The sequence below is a fragment of the Oryx dammah genome, unplaced genomic scaffold (assembly GCF_014754425.2).
Source record: "Oryx dammah isolate SB20612 unplaced genomic scaffold, SCBI_Odam_1.1 HiC_scaffold_13, whole genome shotgun sequence".
Classification (NCBI taxonomy): domain Eukaryota; kingdom Metazoa; phylum Chordata; class Mammalia; order Artiodactyla; family Bovidae; genus Oryx; species Oryx dammah.
The window spans coordinates 56,783,185-56,800,547 of record NW_024070197.1 but is presented as its reverse complement, the minus strand read 5'-3'; the positions used below and the strand labels follow the sequence as shown (position 1 = coordinate 56,800,547).

General features: G+C 48.3%; 1 protein-coding gene and 1 long non-coding RNA gene across 2 annotated transcripts in view; one reads left to right on the top strand and one right to left on the bottom strand.

Annotated features, from left to right (window-relative positions):
• Positions 1 to 17,363, bottom strand: part of PKD1L2 (polycystin 1 like 2) — a 101,468-nt gene that overhangs the window by 30,328 nt on the left and 53,777 nt on the right. Inside the window, exons 19-26 of the mRNA XM_040253566.1 lie at positions 14,909 to 15,033; positions 13,512 to 13,635; positions 12,701 to 12,832; positions 10,734 to 10,956; positions 9,987 to 10,180; positions 5,640 to 5,870; positions 3,579 to 3,680; positions 745 to 923 (exon numbers count right to left, since the gene is read on the bottom strand). Coding sequence (XP_040109500.1) covers positions 745 to 923; positions 3,579 to 3,680; positions 5,640 to 5,870; positions 9,987 to 10,180; positions 10,734 to 10,956; positions 12,701 to 12,832; positions 13,512 to 13,635; positions 14,909 to 15,033 — 1,310 coding nt within the window. The remainder of the gene's footprint in view (positions 1 to 744; positions 924 to 3,578; positions 3,681 to 5,639; positions 5,871 to 9,986; positions 10,181 to 10,733; positions 10,957 to 12,700; positions 12,833 to 13,511; positions 13,636 to 14,908; positions 15,034 to 17,363) is intronic.
• Positions 1 to 17,363, top strand: part of LOC120872890 — a 36,354-nt gene that overhangs the window by 8,933 nt on the left and 10,058 nt on the right. Inside the window, exons 3-4 of the long non-coding RNA XR_005723366.1 lie at positions 12,626 to 12,875; positions 13,526 to 13,646. This is a non-coding gene — a long non-coding RNA (uncharacterized LOC120872890). The remainder of the gene's footprint in view (positions 1 to 12,625; positions 12,876 to 13,525; positions 13,647 to 17,363) is intronic.

Sequence of the window (17,363 nt, the reverse complement as noted above, 5' to 3'; positions counted from 1 at the left end):
TGGGCTGCATCGAAGCTCTTCTGACCATCCTGCTTGCTTCCCTCCCTGTCCAGGGGCTGATACCAGGCATCCCTTAGGTAAACAGCCTCCATATTCAACTTCATCTCAGAGTCTGCATCCTAGGAACCAACCCTCAGCTGAGGGTCTTAATCCTGTAGATGAGTTAAGGACAGTGGTCGAAATGCTGTGTTTTCTGAAAGCTGCCAGCCACCAGCAAGTGTTCAGGCTGGAGGCCACTCATCTGGGCCTCAGACAAAATGGGGAGGACTCTTGGCTCTGAGCTTGCCAGTTGTGTGACCTTGGGCAAGTCAGTTAAGCTTTCCCAAGTTTAGATTCACCCACTTATAAAACACACTTGTCCCCGAGGGTCAGTGAGCATCCAGTGAGGAAAGCACGGGAGGAGTTAGCCTAGTGCTCTGCAGTGGAGCCGTTCTGACATCTTCTGGAGAATCAGCCAGTGTCTCATCTCCTCTCCTCATATTGGGCAGGGTTTGTCATTAGAGTAGACATCTATCCCCATTTTATAGATGCGGAAACTGAGAGCTAAATGAGAGACTGAGCATTATGTGTGGCCTGTGGACTGGTGGGCCTCTCTGACCCTTGGTTTCCTCATCTGTGAAATAGGGATCCATTCTATGTTTTCTTACAGAGGCTCATGAGGATCAGCAAGGCAGCACATGCACAGTGCCCAGCCTTGAACCTGTTGCTTAGTAGGTCCCCGTGGTTTGCCCACCCCTGACTCACCAGGATGGCTGGTCCCCTGAGTTGTCATGCCATAGTCGCAGGCTTCTCAGCTCCCCCAGGGGAAACAGGGTGGAGAGCAAGAAGACATCCACTCCCCCTCGCTCAAAAACCGGGATGTCGGGGTCCGACAGGTGGTGGGGCTCACTCTCTCCATCCAGGCCATATAGGGTGACAGTCACCTGAAACCCAGAGGCCAGGAGTGGCCAACTCTGCATGGTAACTGAGCCCCGTGTTTCACTGGAGGTGTCTGAAAACCAATGAAACCCAATGGAGCTCAGCCCTTTCTCCTCCTCTCCTCCCACCTTGGGCCTGCCTGAGTTATTTTTCAGCTGTATGAAGATTTGGATACACTGTCTGTATGCACATCTTTGAGATGAGCTGTACTCATAAAATACTTCCTGATGAACTTTTCAGACTTCCCGTCTATTTATTTGAAAGGGCCGTAGGGAAGGAACTGGTTTTTCTCCCTAATGACTATATTCTTAGGGCTCCCAGAGTTCCCAGTATTGAGGCAAGAATGAATGACTGCCCATTACTTTGAAAACACATATTCTCGGGCCCCATCCGGATCTACCAGGAATCTATTTTTCTGAAGCCCTGCAGGTGCTGCTGGTGGCCATGCCTGATTACCTGAGCCCAAAACAACTACAGCAGGTATCACGATGTCCCACCGATATCCATCCCTCAGCCTCACCGCTGTGGTGAGGCTGTCCCACTGCCACTGCTGTGTCTCTTGCTCTGGGGGCTTCTTGGCTGTCAGAGCAGCAGGTGAAAGCTGGCAGAGAATTAATGTCCCCTGCAAGCTGTGTTCCCCCGATGACTTGTGGGATTGGTGGATAAACAGCCCAGTTCCCTCAGTCCTCTGTTGGGATAACTCTGAGGCCCACATTCTTCACTGCTTTCCAGAGTTCCCCAGTGGGATTGGGCTACAGTTGCCCACGGCGGGTGGTGGGCTTGATTATGAGTTCTTTGTTCCTTCCCTTCCCTGCCTGGCTTCCCACTCCCCTATGGGATGCCCTGGAATCCCCTCTCAAATGAACTACTTGTGCTTGAATCCTTGTTTCAGAGTCAGTTTCTAAAGCAGAGTCTCCCCTGTAGACATTCTCGCTCAGATAATTCCTTGCTCTGGGGCTTTCCTGTGTGCTGTAGGATGTTTAGCATTGTCCTTGGCCTCCACTCACTAGGTGCCGGTAGCATCTCTTCCTCTCCCAAGCTGTGACAACCAGAATGACTTCCAAAATTACCAGCCATCCTTGGGGGCCAGCCATTTGAGAACCCCTATGCCAGGAGAACCCAACTAAGAAGTATCAATTGAAAAGTGAAATGGGGAGCCATGAAATGGCCTGTGGAGATCACATACTTTCACTCTTTCATTCTTAGGAAAGTCAGTTCCTTGTATCAAACAGAAATGGGGTGGGTGTTTCGTTAGATGGATGAAAGTGATTCCTGCAATTATTCAGCAAATACTTACTGAGTACTTACTCTGCGTTAGATAGCTGATTGAGGCACTGAGGTGCAGCAATTTTTAAAAATTTATTTAATGCAAATAAAAATAAATGTATACACAAGTAAAAATAAGATTTAAATAGGACTCAAAAAGTAAAAAGTAAATGGACACATGCCATGCTCTCATGGAGCCTAATATCATTTTTAAAAAAACAATGGAGGGACTTCCCTGGTGATTCAGTGGCTAAGACTCTGAGCTCCCAATGCAAAGGAGTTCCCTAGTCAGGGAACTAGATCTTGAATGCCACAACTAAGAGTTTTCATGCTGCAATGAAGATGGAAGATCCTGCAAGCTACGACTAAGATCTGGTGCAGCCAAATAAATAAATATTTTTTTTAAAACCCCAAATCAACAGAGCTTTCTTCAGCACAGTACACACAGTATCCGTGGTTCTCAAACTATGTTCCATGGAGCACAGTTTCAGTAAAGGAAGCCTGGAGGCTGCTGTGAGGGATGGTACATTCTGATAAAGGACATGACGCAGGCCAGACTTAACTAAGGATGCTGAGACATGACAGAAACAACCTGCTGTGTGCTCCACAACTAAACTTTTAGGGATTTTGGAGAATCCATAAACAAATGAAATCATGGCTTCACTACCTTTAGTCAGCCTTTCAAGGACAGCCTGACCTCTTAGCTGGATGCCAGCTAATCTGTTTTCCTCAAAAATGTAATTCAAGGTTCTTTTTCAAATGATTGCCATTGTTTCTTTCTTTCTTTCTTTTGTCCCCTTTCTCTTAAAAATTCTTTTTTCCCCTTTATTCGTTGGTAGCAGTCTACTGACTTTTCTGCATATGTGAGCACATTTGAGTGCCAGTAACTAGCTGTTTGAATTATCCTTTAGTAGGGTTAAATGAGAAGACCAGTGGGTCCAGTGATGGTGGTAGCTTAGTCTGTAAGCAGTGTCTGGCTCTTGAAACCCCATGGACTGTAGCCTGGCAGGCTCCTTTGTCCATGGGATTTCCCAGGCAAGAATGCTGGAATGTCGGTTGCCATTTCCTTCTCCAGGGATCTTCCCAGCCCAGGGACTGAACCCACATCTCTCGCGTCTACTACATTGGCAGGCAGATTCTTTACCAACTGAGCCCCCAGGGAAGCAGCACCAGACCCCAGATCTCCCTTAATCCACTCCTCCTTTGTCTTTTTAAATATTGGGGCTTAGGGTATTATTTTTGTCTAGCAAAAAGAAGCTTTTCTCCAAAAAAGCAGAAGTTAAAAAAAAACCCACAACAAAATCTAGTGTGCTAAAGTAACTCAACAACCAACTGGCCAGCGCTTTGCTGGGTGGTACATGCTAACTGACCAAGGCGTCTTGTAAGTCAAGTACCTTTGAGGAGGTGGCTGCCCCCCTCCGGTGTCCGGTGTAGACTGTCACCAGGTAGTGGTACTGAGCCAAGGGGTCGTTGTCCTCCAGCGCTGTGACCTTTACCTGGGCAGAAGGATGGCATTGTGGGGTCATCCACCACACACGTAGCCGGGAGTGAGTTGGGCGTTCATGACAGTTAAAGGGGGGAAGCACACTTATGTCTGCTATTGATTCATTGTATCAGGTAAGAACTGTTCTTTATAAAAGCAGGGTTTCAAGTGAAAACCAAAACTTTTAAAATACAAAATATACACTCATTATTAAATATGACCCAAAGTAGTCAAATTGGAAATGCACTTGGTATTAAGCTGAGAATGTTTGATGTTTGAGCTGATAAATACAAACTCTGTTCATAAATGATTTCTCATAACATTGGTAACCAGATTGTGCCTCTAAGGAAATTTTAAAAGAATGAATGTTGTTTTAGCAAAAAATAAATAGCTGGAGTTGGTCAGAGGCTACAGAGGGCTGGTCAGTGATAAGCTGCCCAGATCTATTGTTAGTGGAGGGCTGTTTTCTCAGTTGCCAAGGTGGTATTGTCAGGGATGGAAGTCATCTCGGTCAAAAGTCATGCACCTCCTAGGGAAGCCGATATCTAAGGACAGATTGGTTCATTGCCAAAGATCAAGACCTGGGCTTCTCAGCGTAGTTCAGGACAATTCCAGAGCTCCTCAAGTGGTCAATCAACTATCAGTAGGCTGCATCCTAACTTGAATTCTGCCCCTGCCCATCCTACCTTCTTCCTTCCTTGCCCCGGGGCTGATCCCAAGCATTTCTTAATAAACAACCTGCATATTCAACTCCATCTGAGGGTCTGCTCCCCAGAAACCAACCTACAGCTGAAGGACTTAAAATATTAGTGTTAAACCCCTTGGGCAAATCAAAGACAACAGTATAAATTGGGCAACTATTATCTTTTTAGGTTTCATACCATTCACATCCTGAGAGGTGTTGCTGTATGTAGGGAGGGTAGGCAATGTTGAAAGGTTCAGTGCATTATATTCATTTATGTGCTCACTCACTCGTGAGTGTGTATTAAAGGCTCCTATGGGTCAGGTGTGATGCATGTATCAGAAAAAGAATCAGAACTTTGTTGTCACAATTGGTTATTGTTTGATCTTGTTTTTACCCTCAGACCTGACTTATCGTCAGGCAGATCTGGGTTTGAATTCTGGCTCCTTGGAGGTGGCTTTGGACTAGATAATTATCCTACACATTCCAAAGAAAGGACTGGTTTTGGCATGCTCCTGGAAGATAACCTCTAAGTTCTTGAAATATTCTGCATGATCAGGGTGTCTGACTATCTGGGGCCTCAGGCCACCCTAGGCATTATGTGCTAACAGTCTGATCTGAGCTTTGGGCCATGCTCTATCAGTCTGACCTGGGCAGGGATGAGGGGCAGTGGTTGCTGGAGACTAAAGGCAGTCATGCGGGTACCATACTTATGAGACTGACCCCTAGTAAAACCAAGGTTTGGGGAGCTTCCTTGGTGGGCAATACATCACATGTACTGTTGCACATCATTGCTAGAAGAATTCATCTGTCTGTAGGGCTCCATGGGGAGAGGACAGTTAGAATCTCTTGCCTGATATCTCTTGAATCCTTCCTTTTTCTGATTTTAATCTGCAGTTTTTCACTGTAGTAAACTGTAACCATGAGGATAATAGCTATTTAAAGTTCTGTGTGTCCTCCTAGCAAATCATTGAATTTGAGGGTGGTCTAGGGGACTCTCAACATCAGTACCCTCCTCCTTGGTGCTGTTGTGGGCATTAAGTGGGAATAGTACCTGGCACATAGTCAATCCTCAATAAGTCGTCAGCTTTATAATCCTCATGATAATTTGATAAACAAGAACATTTTAGAAGTAAAGAGGCTGAGAGGCCAGCTAACAGGAGATGACTCCAGGGGTCAAGGCCTGGACTTGCAGCTGGTCCCTCAGCTCCCCGCCAGGGCTCCATTCTCTGGAGCTCCTGCAAGGGGACTGCTCGCCCCCTGCTGTTCCCGTGGATCATGCCACCTCACCTTGGCTTGATCCTGAACATCCTTCCTCCTCGCCCAGATCAGCACCAGGAGGTAGGCCACGCAGAGGCAGCTCACGGTGGTCACAACCACAGGGTTGTCCACAAAGGTGGCAAAGAGCTTAGCAGTCTGGCGGACGTCCACAGCGTTGGGCATCACCAAGAGCGTGCTCCCAAAGAAGGTGAGGTGGTTGCAAAGGCAGTGGGTCTGCGAGAGGGTGGTCTTCGGCCCCACCTGCAATCCCAAAGAGGCCCTGGTGAAAGCACTCGGGGAGCATATCTTCCCCACCCATGGGAAGAGAGCAGTGAGGGGTGGGGAAGATATGCTGTCCTGGGGAGGGCTGGGAGACTGCTGAAGGCCAGCTTCAGGATTCTCTTTGGGCTTTTTTATTTAGTTAAACAGTAATTTTTTAAATATAGTGAATTATGTCTTGTAGTGGGGTCACCTGGTGGCTCAGATGGTAAAAAGTCTGCTTGCAATGCCCGAGACCCAGGTTCAATCCCTGGGTTGGGAAGATCCCTTGAAGAAGGGAATAGTTACCCACTCCAGTGTTCTTGCCTGGAGAATTCCAGGGACAGAGGAGCCTGGCAGACTATAACCCATGAGGTCACAAAGTGTGAGGCATGACTGAGCGACTTAACGCTTACACATGTCTGTAATAAGCATTTTTGCACCTGTCATTCTCAGTGAGTGACCATGTCCATCTTGCCAACCTGCTTTGCCTTTTTGAATAGGGAGTATTAAGGGTAAAGCCAAAACGCCCTCTGTCCCCCAGCCTCCAGAAGCAGCCCCTGCTATGTGTTTGGTGTGTATCCTTTCCAGTACTCTCTCCCACCGGGTGCTCCCTCACCAGGCAGGTATTTGTAGGGTGCTGCTTCCAGGCCAGGCAACGGGCAAGGTGCTGAGAGGACATTCAGGGTGACCAACTCATCTCAGTTTGCCAGGGACCTCTCTGCTTCTCAAACTGAAAGCCTTAGATCCTGGGAGCCCCCTGAGTCCCAGGCAAACTGAGACAGTGGGTTATCTTACACTGAAGAGATAAACAGCAGAGATAAGGGGAACCATGGCAAGAAAACAGGAAGGACAAATATTCGCATCCTAAGCTGGTTCTCAGCAATAGAAAAGAATTCTCTAAAATTTACCCACTTTGGACCTAGGGACCTGTGGCCCCTGTCCCGGGATCATGCTTTGAAGGGTCCCACTCTAGCCATCCTAGGGCTGTGCCCTTGCGCACAGGATGAAGAGAGTCGTGGCAGCAGAGGGAATGCCCACCACAGCACATACAACCCAGCAAAGACCAGGGTGAGATCCTTGGTGACCCTGAGAAAGAGCCCCCCCTTAAATTTTGCACTCCAGATGCCTCATTTGTCTTACCTAATCCTAACCCTGGGACCCCCACTTTTAGACTGTGGTCTGGGGACTTGGACCTCAGAATTCCCTCCTCCAGGGCCTGCCCAGACCCATTCCTTAGGATCGTCCTTCTGTGGAGGACTGGCTACTGGTGTGGCCACCCACGGGCACAAGCAAAGAAGTGAAGTGAAGTGAAGTCACTCAGTCATGTCCAACTCTTTTCAACTGTAGCCTACAAGGCTCCTCTGTCCATGGAATTTTCCAGGCAAGAATACTAGAGTGGGTTGCCATTTCCTGTGGCAAAACATGGGGAAATGGGGTATGTAGATGGAGCTTGGGCTCGGGGTCCTTGTGGTATGGGGACTGAGGTTAGGGGAGAGAGAGACAGGAATGAGGCAAGGGAGGGCACTCTATCTGGCTCTTAATTCATTTTGTACACTTAGCGGCAAGACTTCCCTTGCAGGCTATGGCCTTCCTTACCTTGCAGTCCACCCAGGGCTATTTGGAGGGTGTAGATTTCATTCAGACCCACAACCCAGCACTGCTTTTTCATTCCAGGGTCCACCATGAGGTGGTAAGGTAGGAGACAACAGAAAATACTGACATGTGGAAAGTTCTTTGCTCAACACCTGGTGAGGAAGAACCTGTGGCAGCCCAAACATGCCTCAGCAGATCATTCTTATCTTTTACCCTTAACACACCTCCTGGCGGGGCTGACCTCTCTGACAGCTATGGCGTCAACTGTTTTATTGACAGAGTTCACGTGGGTCTCACATCCGTGTTTGCTTACTGTTTCCCAATCCTGATCAGTGTTTTACATCAGCTGTGGGTCTTATGCAAAGCCTTGGCACACCCAGGAGGGGTGGGGCTGGTTCAGAGAAGAACCCCAAGCAAGTGCCCCTGACAAGACCCTCTCAGCACTAGGCACCCAGGGGCCAAACCTGATCTATGCCTAACGTTTTACTTTCCTGGGTTTTCACAAAGACTTGGAGGGCAGTGGATTTCCTACTCTTTTCCAGCATGACAGCCCTTTTGAAATCCAGAGCTAATCTGGAAAAACCAGAAACTCTTCATGAGATTCCCCCATGACAGAAGCTGCACCTTCAGTATCCTTTGAGAAAATATGTAAAGAAGAACACAGTTCTCAAACCCCTTGCAATAATTCTGCCTTTACTCCACTGATAAGGTCTGAAGTTCACAGATTTGGAGATTTCTTTAGTTATTTAGAGAATAGACAGTGGTGATTTTTCCATCCAAAATTGGTGATCCTATTTATTTATTTTTCCCCCATTTAATTATTTATTGGCTCTCTCTCTTTCTCTCTCTCTCTCTCTCTCTCTGTGCACGTTCACTCAGTCATGTCTGACTCTTTGCGACTCCATGGACTGTAGCCTGCCAGGCACCTCTGTTCATGGGACTTCCCAGACAAGAATACTGGAGTGGGTTTCTGTTTCCTATTTCAGATGGCTCTGTATCCGTATTCATCTGTATCAACATCTGTGATGACCATCAGGTTCACAATATTGGGTTAACGTAATTTTGGTAATATGACCCATTCCCACATGACTTTTATATGCCCCACATTTATGTGTGTGTGCATTAGTATCTGTATATTCTTAAACACATGTAAGTGCCTGGACCCCATGACTCCACCCAGAAGCTGGGAACTTTCCAGTAACTTACATTTAGCTAAGTGGTCCTCCCTCAGTCTGTCCTCATGCTCTCTCAACCCAGAGTGTCTGCCACAGCAGTCAGTTTCATCTGTGGAGCACCTACTATGCACCAGGTGCCATACTGAGTGCACTAGTGTGCACTTCTAACCTGGTCTAGATCCTCCACTGTGGAAAGTGGCAGCCATCCTTTATCCCTGTTTTCAGATGGGAAAGTTCAGAGAGGTGGGGGCCCTGTCCAAGGTCATCTTGCAAGTGCTGATGACGTGGGATTGGACCCAAGTTTGTCCAATGGCAGACTCCTTGCGGCCAGCCCCTGCACCATCCTATTCTGAGCCTCAGGCCTCAGAAGTCAGTCTTCAGTGGGTATTCTGTGTCAGCAACGTGGAGATCAGACAAGTCACTGGTAGCGAGGACTCTCAAAAGTGGCAACACACTCAGGTCTTGTTCACAAGGTACAAAGACTTATGCTGCAAGTGTGGGAAACACGCTGTCTCTTAGACATCTCAATGAGCCCTTGTCTCTTCTTGGCACTTTGGGGAACTGCCATGTGTGGCAGCTGAAAGCCAGGCAGGAGTTGACAAGGAAGCCAAAGAGGAAGCAGAAACAAATCCCAAAGGAGCTTGTTTCTGAGTCCCCTTTTGTGGCTCTGCTGGGACCTGGCCTCTTAAACTACTTGTGACTGCTACCATTGGACATATGCACCATTTGCTTCTCGTCTGTGTCCTCTACTAGACTGAGTGCTCACTGGTTTGTCTCATCATTGTATCCCTACAAGTTGGTCTAGCACCTGGTGAACATGTGTAGGATGAATGAAAGAAGGAATATGATCTAGGGGATGGGGACGGGTGTGTGATAAATTTCAACTAGATGTGGAGGTTGTTCCTGGGGAGAGTATGGAAGTCCAGCAGAGGGAGACTGCAGACATCTGCCCCCCAAGAAGATGGCTTTGGATTGGAAGATCGAAGTGGGAATGGAAGTTTTCCAGTCAGGGTAGGGAAAAGGGGCATTCTGGGGGAAAGAACTGCATGTCCAAAGGCATGGAAGAAGGAAGGGGGACACTGATACCCCAGAGATGGCTTCTGATGGCCTCAAAACCAATGTCTGCTGCCAGGACACTGTCACAGGCCTTGGCTCCTCGGAGGCAGATCTGAGCTGCCCTGAGACAAGGGTGTGATTGCTATTAATAGAACCACCTGCATCCAGGGCTCTGGAAGCCTGGAGTAGGCTCTGGAGAAGCAGTGCCTCATGTTGCTTAAAGCTTATGCTCTGGGGACAGACCTGGGTTTGACTCTCAGCTCTACCATCTTCTTTACTTCCCCCTCCTTACCTGGCACCCGGAGTTGTCCCAAGTGCCCTGGACCTCGTCCCAGAAAACACAGTGGGACAGGAAGGTGGTGATGCCGACTGTAAGGTCCCTGCCTGGAGCTGGCTCCAGGTCAGACTCGGGGATAACAGTCAGATAGTAGACACCTTCTCCAAAAGGCAGGTCCTCTGGGCTCAGGATCCACGTGGACAGCTCATCTGTAGGAAGCAGTGGGTATGGGGGATGGGGGTGTCCAGGTCAGCCTGAAGCCTAGTGGAAACTGGATCTAATGTGATGGGAGGGGAGCACCAGGTGCCTGGGCAGGGAAACAGACACTGATGGTCTCCCCAATGTCCCAGGAGTATAGGAGAGGAAGCACGCCCAGCTCAGTGTGCCAAGCAGGCTGCCAATCAGACCAATGACGGCACAAATTCTGACTTTGCTCCTCCTTGGCTCTGTGACTTTGGACCAGTTACTTAACCTCTCTGTTTTTATCTGGAAAGTAAACATTTCAGTCATCCTCATCCCCAAAGGCTGTCATGAGGACTGCAATGAGGTCAATTCTGTGCTTCTCAACTCCTTCAGGACATATAGTTAATTGTTCACCTACTATATTGCCTAATAATAATACCACCAACAAAAATAAGTACTGAATGTAGCAAGTGTTTTTTCTCTTTTTCTTTTTTTCCTCTATGGCTCTGATTCCCAAGTTTTAAGCTGGTCACACCCCCAGGAAGCAACTCAAGAAGCCGCCCTGGGTGGTGGGACTACCTGAAGCAGCTGTTGGCGGGAGGTGAGCCTGGGCATCGTAGCTGGTCTCATTGGGGTGGTAGCCATAACCCAGGCTGAGTGTGAGTGGGGTGTCAGGTCTCCAGTGCAGCTGGATCCCCAAAGCCGCGCTGCCTGACGTCAGGTTCACCCACAGGGCTTCAGGTCTGCTCAGGTTCAGCACAGTTGGCTCACTGTGTCCTTCTGAAAGCCGAGGCAGTAGGATCTGTCATCAGAAACAGTCAAATCAAGGGTGTGCAAGGACAGGAATGCCGGTGAACATCAGGGTGAGCCCCTGGGGAGCTGAAATCCAACCTGTGCTCTGCTCTTTTCATTAGTTTACTGAGGCTTCTGTGACAAATGACCACAAGCTTTGTGGCTTAAAACAGCAAAAGTTTTTTCTCTTACAGCCCTGGAGGCCAGAAGCCCCAAAATCAGTCGCATGGGGCTACAGTTGTCAGAGCTCTTTCCTTCTCAGGGCTCCATGGGGAGAACCCACTTCTTTGCCTTTTCCAGCTTCTGGAAGTGCCTGCAGTCTTTGTCTCATGGACCCCTCCTTGCATCACCCGACCTCTTGCTTCTGTCATCAAACTGCCTCCCCGGCCCTGCAACCTGCCTGCTGCTTAGAAGGACCTCTCGATGACACTGGGCCCACCCAGGTGATCAGGATCATCTATTTCAGGATCTTTAACTTAAATCACATCTGCAGAGTCACATTTTGCCATGTCAGGTGACGTATTCATGGCTCAGGGATGAGGATGAGGATATCTTGGGGGCCTTTATTCGGCCCCTGCTCCTCAAGCTGTGCACACTGGCTCGGGGCTGCACCTGCACAGAGAGTGCACAAGCTTGGCTCTAGGCTCTAGCACACAGGCTCCATAGTGGTGCACAGGCTTAGTTGCTCCACGGCACGTGGGATCTTCCCAGACCAGGGATCAAACCCATGTCCCCTGCGTTGGAGATCAAACCCAGTTCTCCTGTGTTACAGGCAGTCTCCTGAATTGCAGGCAGATTCTTAACTTCTGAGCCACCAGGGAAGCCCTCACTGAGAGTATTAAAAATGTTATTATGTACAAAGTCCTTAGCCAAGCAACACATACACAGTAGCACTCAATTAGTTGGTGCTGTTCCTCTGCATTTATTCTTACATTAGAACTTCTCATAACCACTCTCCATTTAATCAGCTCTCTGGATTAACTAATGCCTTCCACCCACTATTTATTTAATTAGTTAAAAAAGTTTTTGACTGCACCACAAAGGTTGAATCTCTGACCACCATAGTGAAAGCACCAAGTCCTAACCAGGACCACCGGGGAATTCCCTCCACCCTTTTTTGTTTTTTAAATATGTATTTATTTGATTGAGCTGGATCTTAGTTGCGACATGTGGGATCTAGTCCCCTGACCAGGGGTTCAACCAGTCGTTTGAACATTCTTTATCACAGAATATATATAACCAAATAATATATAGTTCTATGTTAAACTGTATAAAATATATAGTTTTATGTTAAACCACAATGCTTGCAATGCTTATAGCAGGGTGAGGATAATTTCTCTTGATTCTCTTCTTTTTTTTACTCTGAAAGCAAAAAATAAATTTTATTGTTTCTCTCTGTACTTCACAAAAGTTATTGATGAATTAGGCAATGAACTGAATCTCTGTGAAGCCATAAAAGCAGAAAATGTTTAGTATATACTACTGGGTATAATAAAAGATTCTCTTCTTTTTTTCTTTTCTCCTTCTTTCTTTTTTTGCCCATACCATGCAGCTTATGGGATCTTAGTTCTCTGACCAGGGATTGAACCTGGGCCCTTGGCAGTAGAAATGTGGAGTCCTAACTGCTGGACTCCAGGTGATTCCCAATGATTCTCTTCTTTATTTTTTTTCATAACCAGTCAACTTTTGGACCCAACCAAGTTGAAAAAGAAGACAGAAGTGCCACCTGACTTCTGAGCACACCCCAAGCCTACCTCGATATACTCTGACAGATTCTTCACAGGGATGAGCTGTCCACTAGGACTGGTCAGAGAGAGGCCACCCACAGTTCCGCTGACATCAAAGTGACCTCGGGCTGGAAAGGGGCTCCTGGGGAAGCTCATCATCTGAAACCAAGAACAGAGAGCCAAGGAGCCCAAGGGCCGGAAGGTAACTAGGCCCCTGTGTGAAGGAAAAGTTTTCCCCAAACGGATAGACAGGTGGCCCCTGTGCTGTGGGGGAAATGAGAGGGCCCTGTCTTTAGCTGCTGCTGTCTTTCCTGGTGTGTGTTTGTGTGACCTTCAAGGCTCTGACCTCAGAAATCTGGGCCTAGAGACCTGATCACACTTGCCACAGCTGAGCAATTACTGGACTATGAACAGTGTGACACTTTCTTATAGCAAGGCGCAAGGTCTCTAAGAGAAAGACGTTTGTCTGCTTTCTTGGAGGCTCAAGGAGCCAAGAGTCAGATGTGCCCTAATTTGGGAAGGAAAAAACCCTGAGTTTACTATTGCCTACTTATGGAATGGAGTCTGAAGAGCTTCATTTCCAAGGACTAATTAAACTAGGGCTGCTGGAGAAATTCCACAATACAGTGGAAAGAGGATGGTCTAGGGAGTCAGAAGGCCTGGGTCTGAATCCCAGCCCTGCCACTTTGCTGGTCACCTCGGGCAAGTCACTGAACTCACCTGTAAAATGGGCTTAATTAATTTATAGAGCTGTTAGCAACATGAATGAGCAAGCATATGTGCAGGTGCTTTGCATACTGTAAAGGGCTGTTTCCAAGGGTGTTCTTTCTATTTTTACCCTTATGTCCACAGGCTCCCGATAGTCCTCCATGGAGCCAAGGGGGGCAGTGGGCAGGGTGAAGGTCGCAGAGCTGGCTCCAGCAACATGCACAGAGGAGCCTCGCCAACTCCAGGGCTGTATTCTGTCCACAAGGTGAGAGCAGAGGTGCCAGGAGAGAGAGGAGAAGGTCAGTGTCAGAGGAGGATCTGCCCACTCTAGCACTGCATGGGGACTAGTTTAGCATCAGTGCTTCTTTCGTGATCCCCTTAGATCAGCAGCCCCCAACGTTCTGTCACCAGGGACCCGTTTTATGGGAGCCAGATTTTCCAAAGACCAGGTAGGGGGATGGCTTGGGGATGATTCAAGCACATTATACTTATTGTGCACTTTATTTGTATTATTATTACATCGGCTCCACCTCAGATCATCAGGCATTAGACCCCGGAGGTTAGGGACCCCTGCCTTACTCAGATGATTCTGTGTTTGCCTCAGTGGGAGTAGCATAAAAGGCAGGTGATGCCTCAAGGCTGGGCAGGTGGCCCCACATGGACAGGGCTTCAGCCTGCTTTCTCTCCTGTGCCACCCCAGTGCCTAGAGCAGTGCCTGGCGTGTGATGGTGGTCAATACATATTTTGTTAAATGAATAAATGAGCTTGGATGTAGACACTTCTCCAGACCTATCTCCCTAACCCACTTGACCTCCCATAAGACCATCTTTACTGGCCATTGACCTCGTCCCAATTGAGTAGACTGGGGACATGGTTTCAGATCCTAGTCATGATCACAGTGCTGCTTTGGGAAACTGCCCCTGGGATCCAGGAGGACATCTGTGGCAGAGGAACCAAGGGAGGGTGCTCAGTGCCGAGGGTCCCAGCAGTGCCTGCAGCATCGTCCAGCCCCCGATTGTCAGCGGGTGGCAGGGAAGTGGCAGGCCATCCCTAGGTGCTGGAGGAGGGCTCAGTGAAAGGAGGCTGGCACTCCTCGGAGAAACACGTAAGGCCAGAGCATCTGGAAGTCCCATAGTCCTCGAAGTAGCGGGCTTACCAGACACACTCTAAGTAAGTCCCATAGTCCACAGAGCAGCGGGCTTGCCAGACACACTGTGAGTGAGGTTAAAAGTGGGTTGGTCCCCCTCATTCAGCCCCCTTCAATGTGACCCATCTCTCAAGACACATGGGTGGCACTTACCACACTGGCGTGGCACTTACTGCCTTCCTTCTCATGCTGTACAAACACCCAGTACGGGGACCTTACAGTGAAAAGCCCTTCCCACTCCTAGGTCCCATCACTCACCCCCTGCCTCCCACCAGGTGGGTCTCCGGGGCTCTGCCTGTCCCAGGGTCTTGAGATGTGGATGTGGAGTGAAACAGGTCAGGGGATGAGCTTTTTGGGTCACCCACAGTACAGCAGATTACCTGTTTGTGTACACAGAGATGGAGGAGGTTGTCACCATGGCTGGAAGGCTCCCGGGCAGTCTCCCCAGCAGGAGGGCGGCCTGCACGTGCTCTGCAGCTTCCAGCAGTTGAGACACTGTAGCCATCTGGAAAAGGAAGCAGGGAACCACTGCTGTGGGCCGGTCTCCATATACCACCTCTTGCTGCTACCAAGCTCGTGTGGGCCTTCAGCAGGAGCAAAGCAGAGACTCAGATGGGAAGCACTTCACCAAGCACTGGGTGCTATAGGGAACCGGGCATAAACCCTGAGAAGATTCCAAGCTCTGAGAGCAGGTGCTTTTACCATCCTGTTTGGCGGACGGGGAGACAGAGGCACAGAGAGGGTGGTGACTTATGGAGGCCACGTGTTGATAAGGGGAAGCCGCAGAACCATGGGGAGGCTCACTGTGTGCCTGCCTCTGCTGCTCCACTGGAACCTGATGTCCACCCACAGCCCAGGTCTTACCCAAGGGGAAATGGAAAGTCACAGGCGGAGCCATTGTGCGGTTCACCCGGGCTCAAACTCCTCCCCAACCCTGCTCAAGCCTTGAGTGGAGATGTGGCCTCAATGAAGCCAAGACAGGTGTGAGGACCAGGAGGGCTGGACATTTTTGCGGAGTTCCTATCAGAGGACAGACCATGTATGCATGTGTGCGTACATCTGATAGGTGTGTGTACATGTGTGAATGTGAGTGTGTACATGCATGTTGAGGAGGACTGTGTGTGAATATAAGTATTTGAGTTCGTTTATGTGGGTATGTACTGGAGAAGGGAATGGCAAACCACTTCAGTATTCTTGCCTTGAGAACCCCACGAACAGCATGAAAAGGAAAAAATATAGGGCACTGAAAGATGAACGTCCCAGGTTGGTAGGTGCCCAATATGCTACTGGAGTTCAGTGGAGAAATAACTCCAGAAAGAATGAAGAGAAGGAACCAAAACAAAAACAACACCCAGTTGTGCATGTGACTGGTGATGGAAGTAAAGTCTAATGCTGTAAAGAGCAATATTGCATAGGAACCTGGAATGTTAGGTCCATGAATCAAGGCAAATTGGAAGTCTTACCCAAGGGGAAATGGAGGTGGCAAGAGTGAACATGAATATTTCAGTTCAGTTCAGTTCAGTCGCTCAGTCGTGTCCGACTCTGCGACCCCATGAATTTCAGCACGCCAGGCCTCCCTGTCCATCACCATCTCCCAGAGTTCACTCAAACTCACATCCATCGAGTCCGTGATGCCATCCAGCCATCTCATCATCTGTTGTCCCCTTCTCCTCCTGCCCCCAATCCCTCCCAGAATCAGGGTCTTTTCCAGTGTGTCAACTCTTCGCATGAGGTGGCCAAAGTACTAGAGTTTCAGCTTTAGCATCATTCCTTCCAAAGAACCGCCAGGACTGATCTCCTTCAGAATGGACTGGTTGGAACTCCTTGCAGTCCAAGGGACTCTCAAGAGTCCTCTCCAACACCACAGTTCAAAAGCATCAATTCTTCAGCGCTTAGCCTTCTTCACAGTCCAACTCTCACATCCATACATGACCACTGGAAAAACCATAGCCTTGACTAAACGGACCTTTATTGGCAAAGTAAGGTCTCTGCTTTTGAATATGCTATCTAGGTTGGTCATAACTTTCTGTCCAAGGAGTAAGCGTCTTTTAAATTCATGGCTGCAATCACCATCTGCAGTGATTTTGGAGCGCAAAAAAATAGAGTCTGACACTGTTTCCACTGTTTCCCCATCTATTTCCCATGAAATGATGGGACCAGATGCCGTGATCTTCGTTTTCTGAATGTTGAGCTTTAAGCCAACTTTTTCACTCTGCTCTTTCACTTTCCTCAAGAGGCTTTTGAGTTCCTCTTCACTTTCTGCCAGAAGGGTGGTGTCATCTGCATATCTGAGGTTATTGATATTTCTCCCGGCAATCTTGATTCCAGCTTGTGCTTTTTCCAGCCCAGCGTTTCTCATGATGTACTCTGCATAGAAGTTAAATAAGCAGGGGGACAATATACAGCCTTGACATACTCCTTTTCCTATTTGGAACCAGTCTGTTGTTGCATGTCCAGTTCTAACTGTTGCTTCCTGACCTGCATATAGGTTTCTCAAGAGGCAGTTCAGGTGGTCTGGTATTCCCATCTCTTTCAGAATTTTCCACAGTTTCTTGTGATCCACATAGTCAAAGGGTTTGGCATAGTCAATAAAGCAGAAATAGATGTTTTTCTGGAACTCTCTTTCTTTTTCGATGATCCAGCAGAGGTTGGCAATTTGACCTCTGGTTCCTCTGCCTTTTCTAAATCCAGCTTGAACATCTGGAAGTTCACAGTTCACATATTGCTGAAGCCTGGCTTGGAGAATTTTGAGCATTACTTTACTAATGTGTGAGATGGGTACAAATGTGTAGTAGTTTGAGCATTCTTTGGCATTGCCTTTCTTTGGGATTGGAA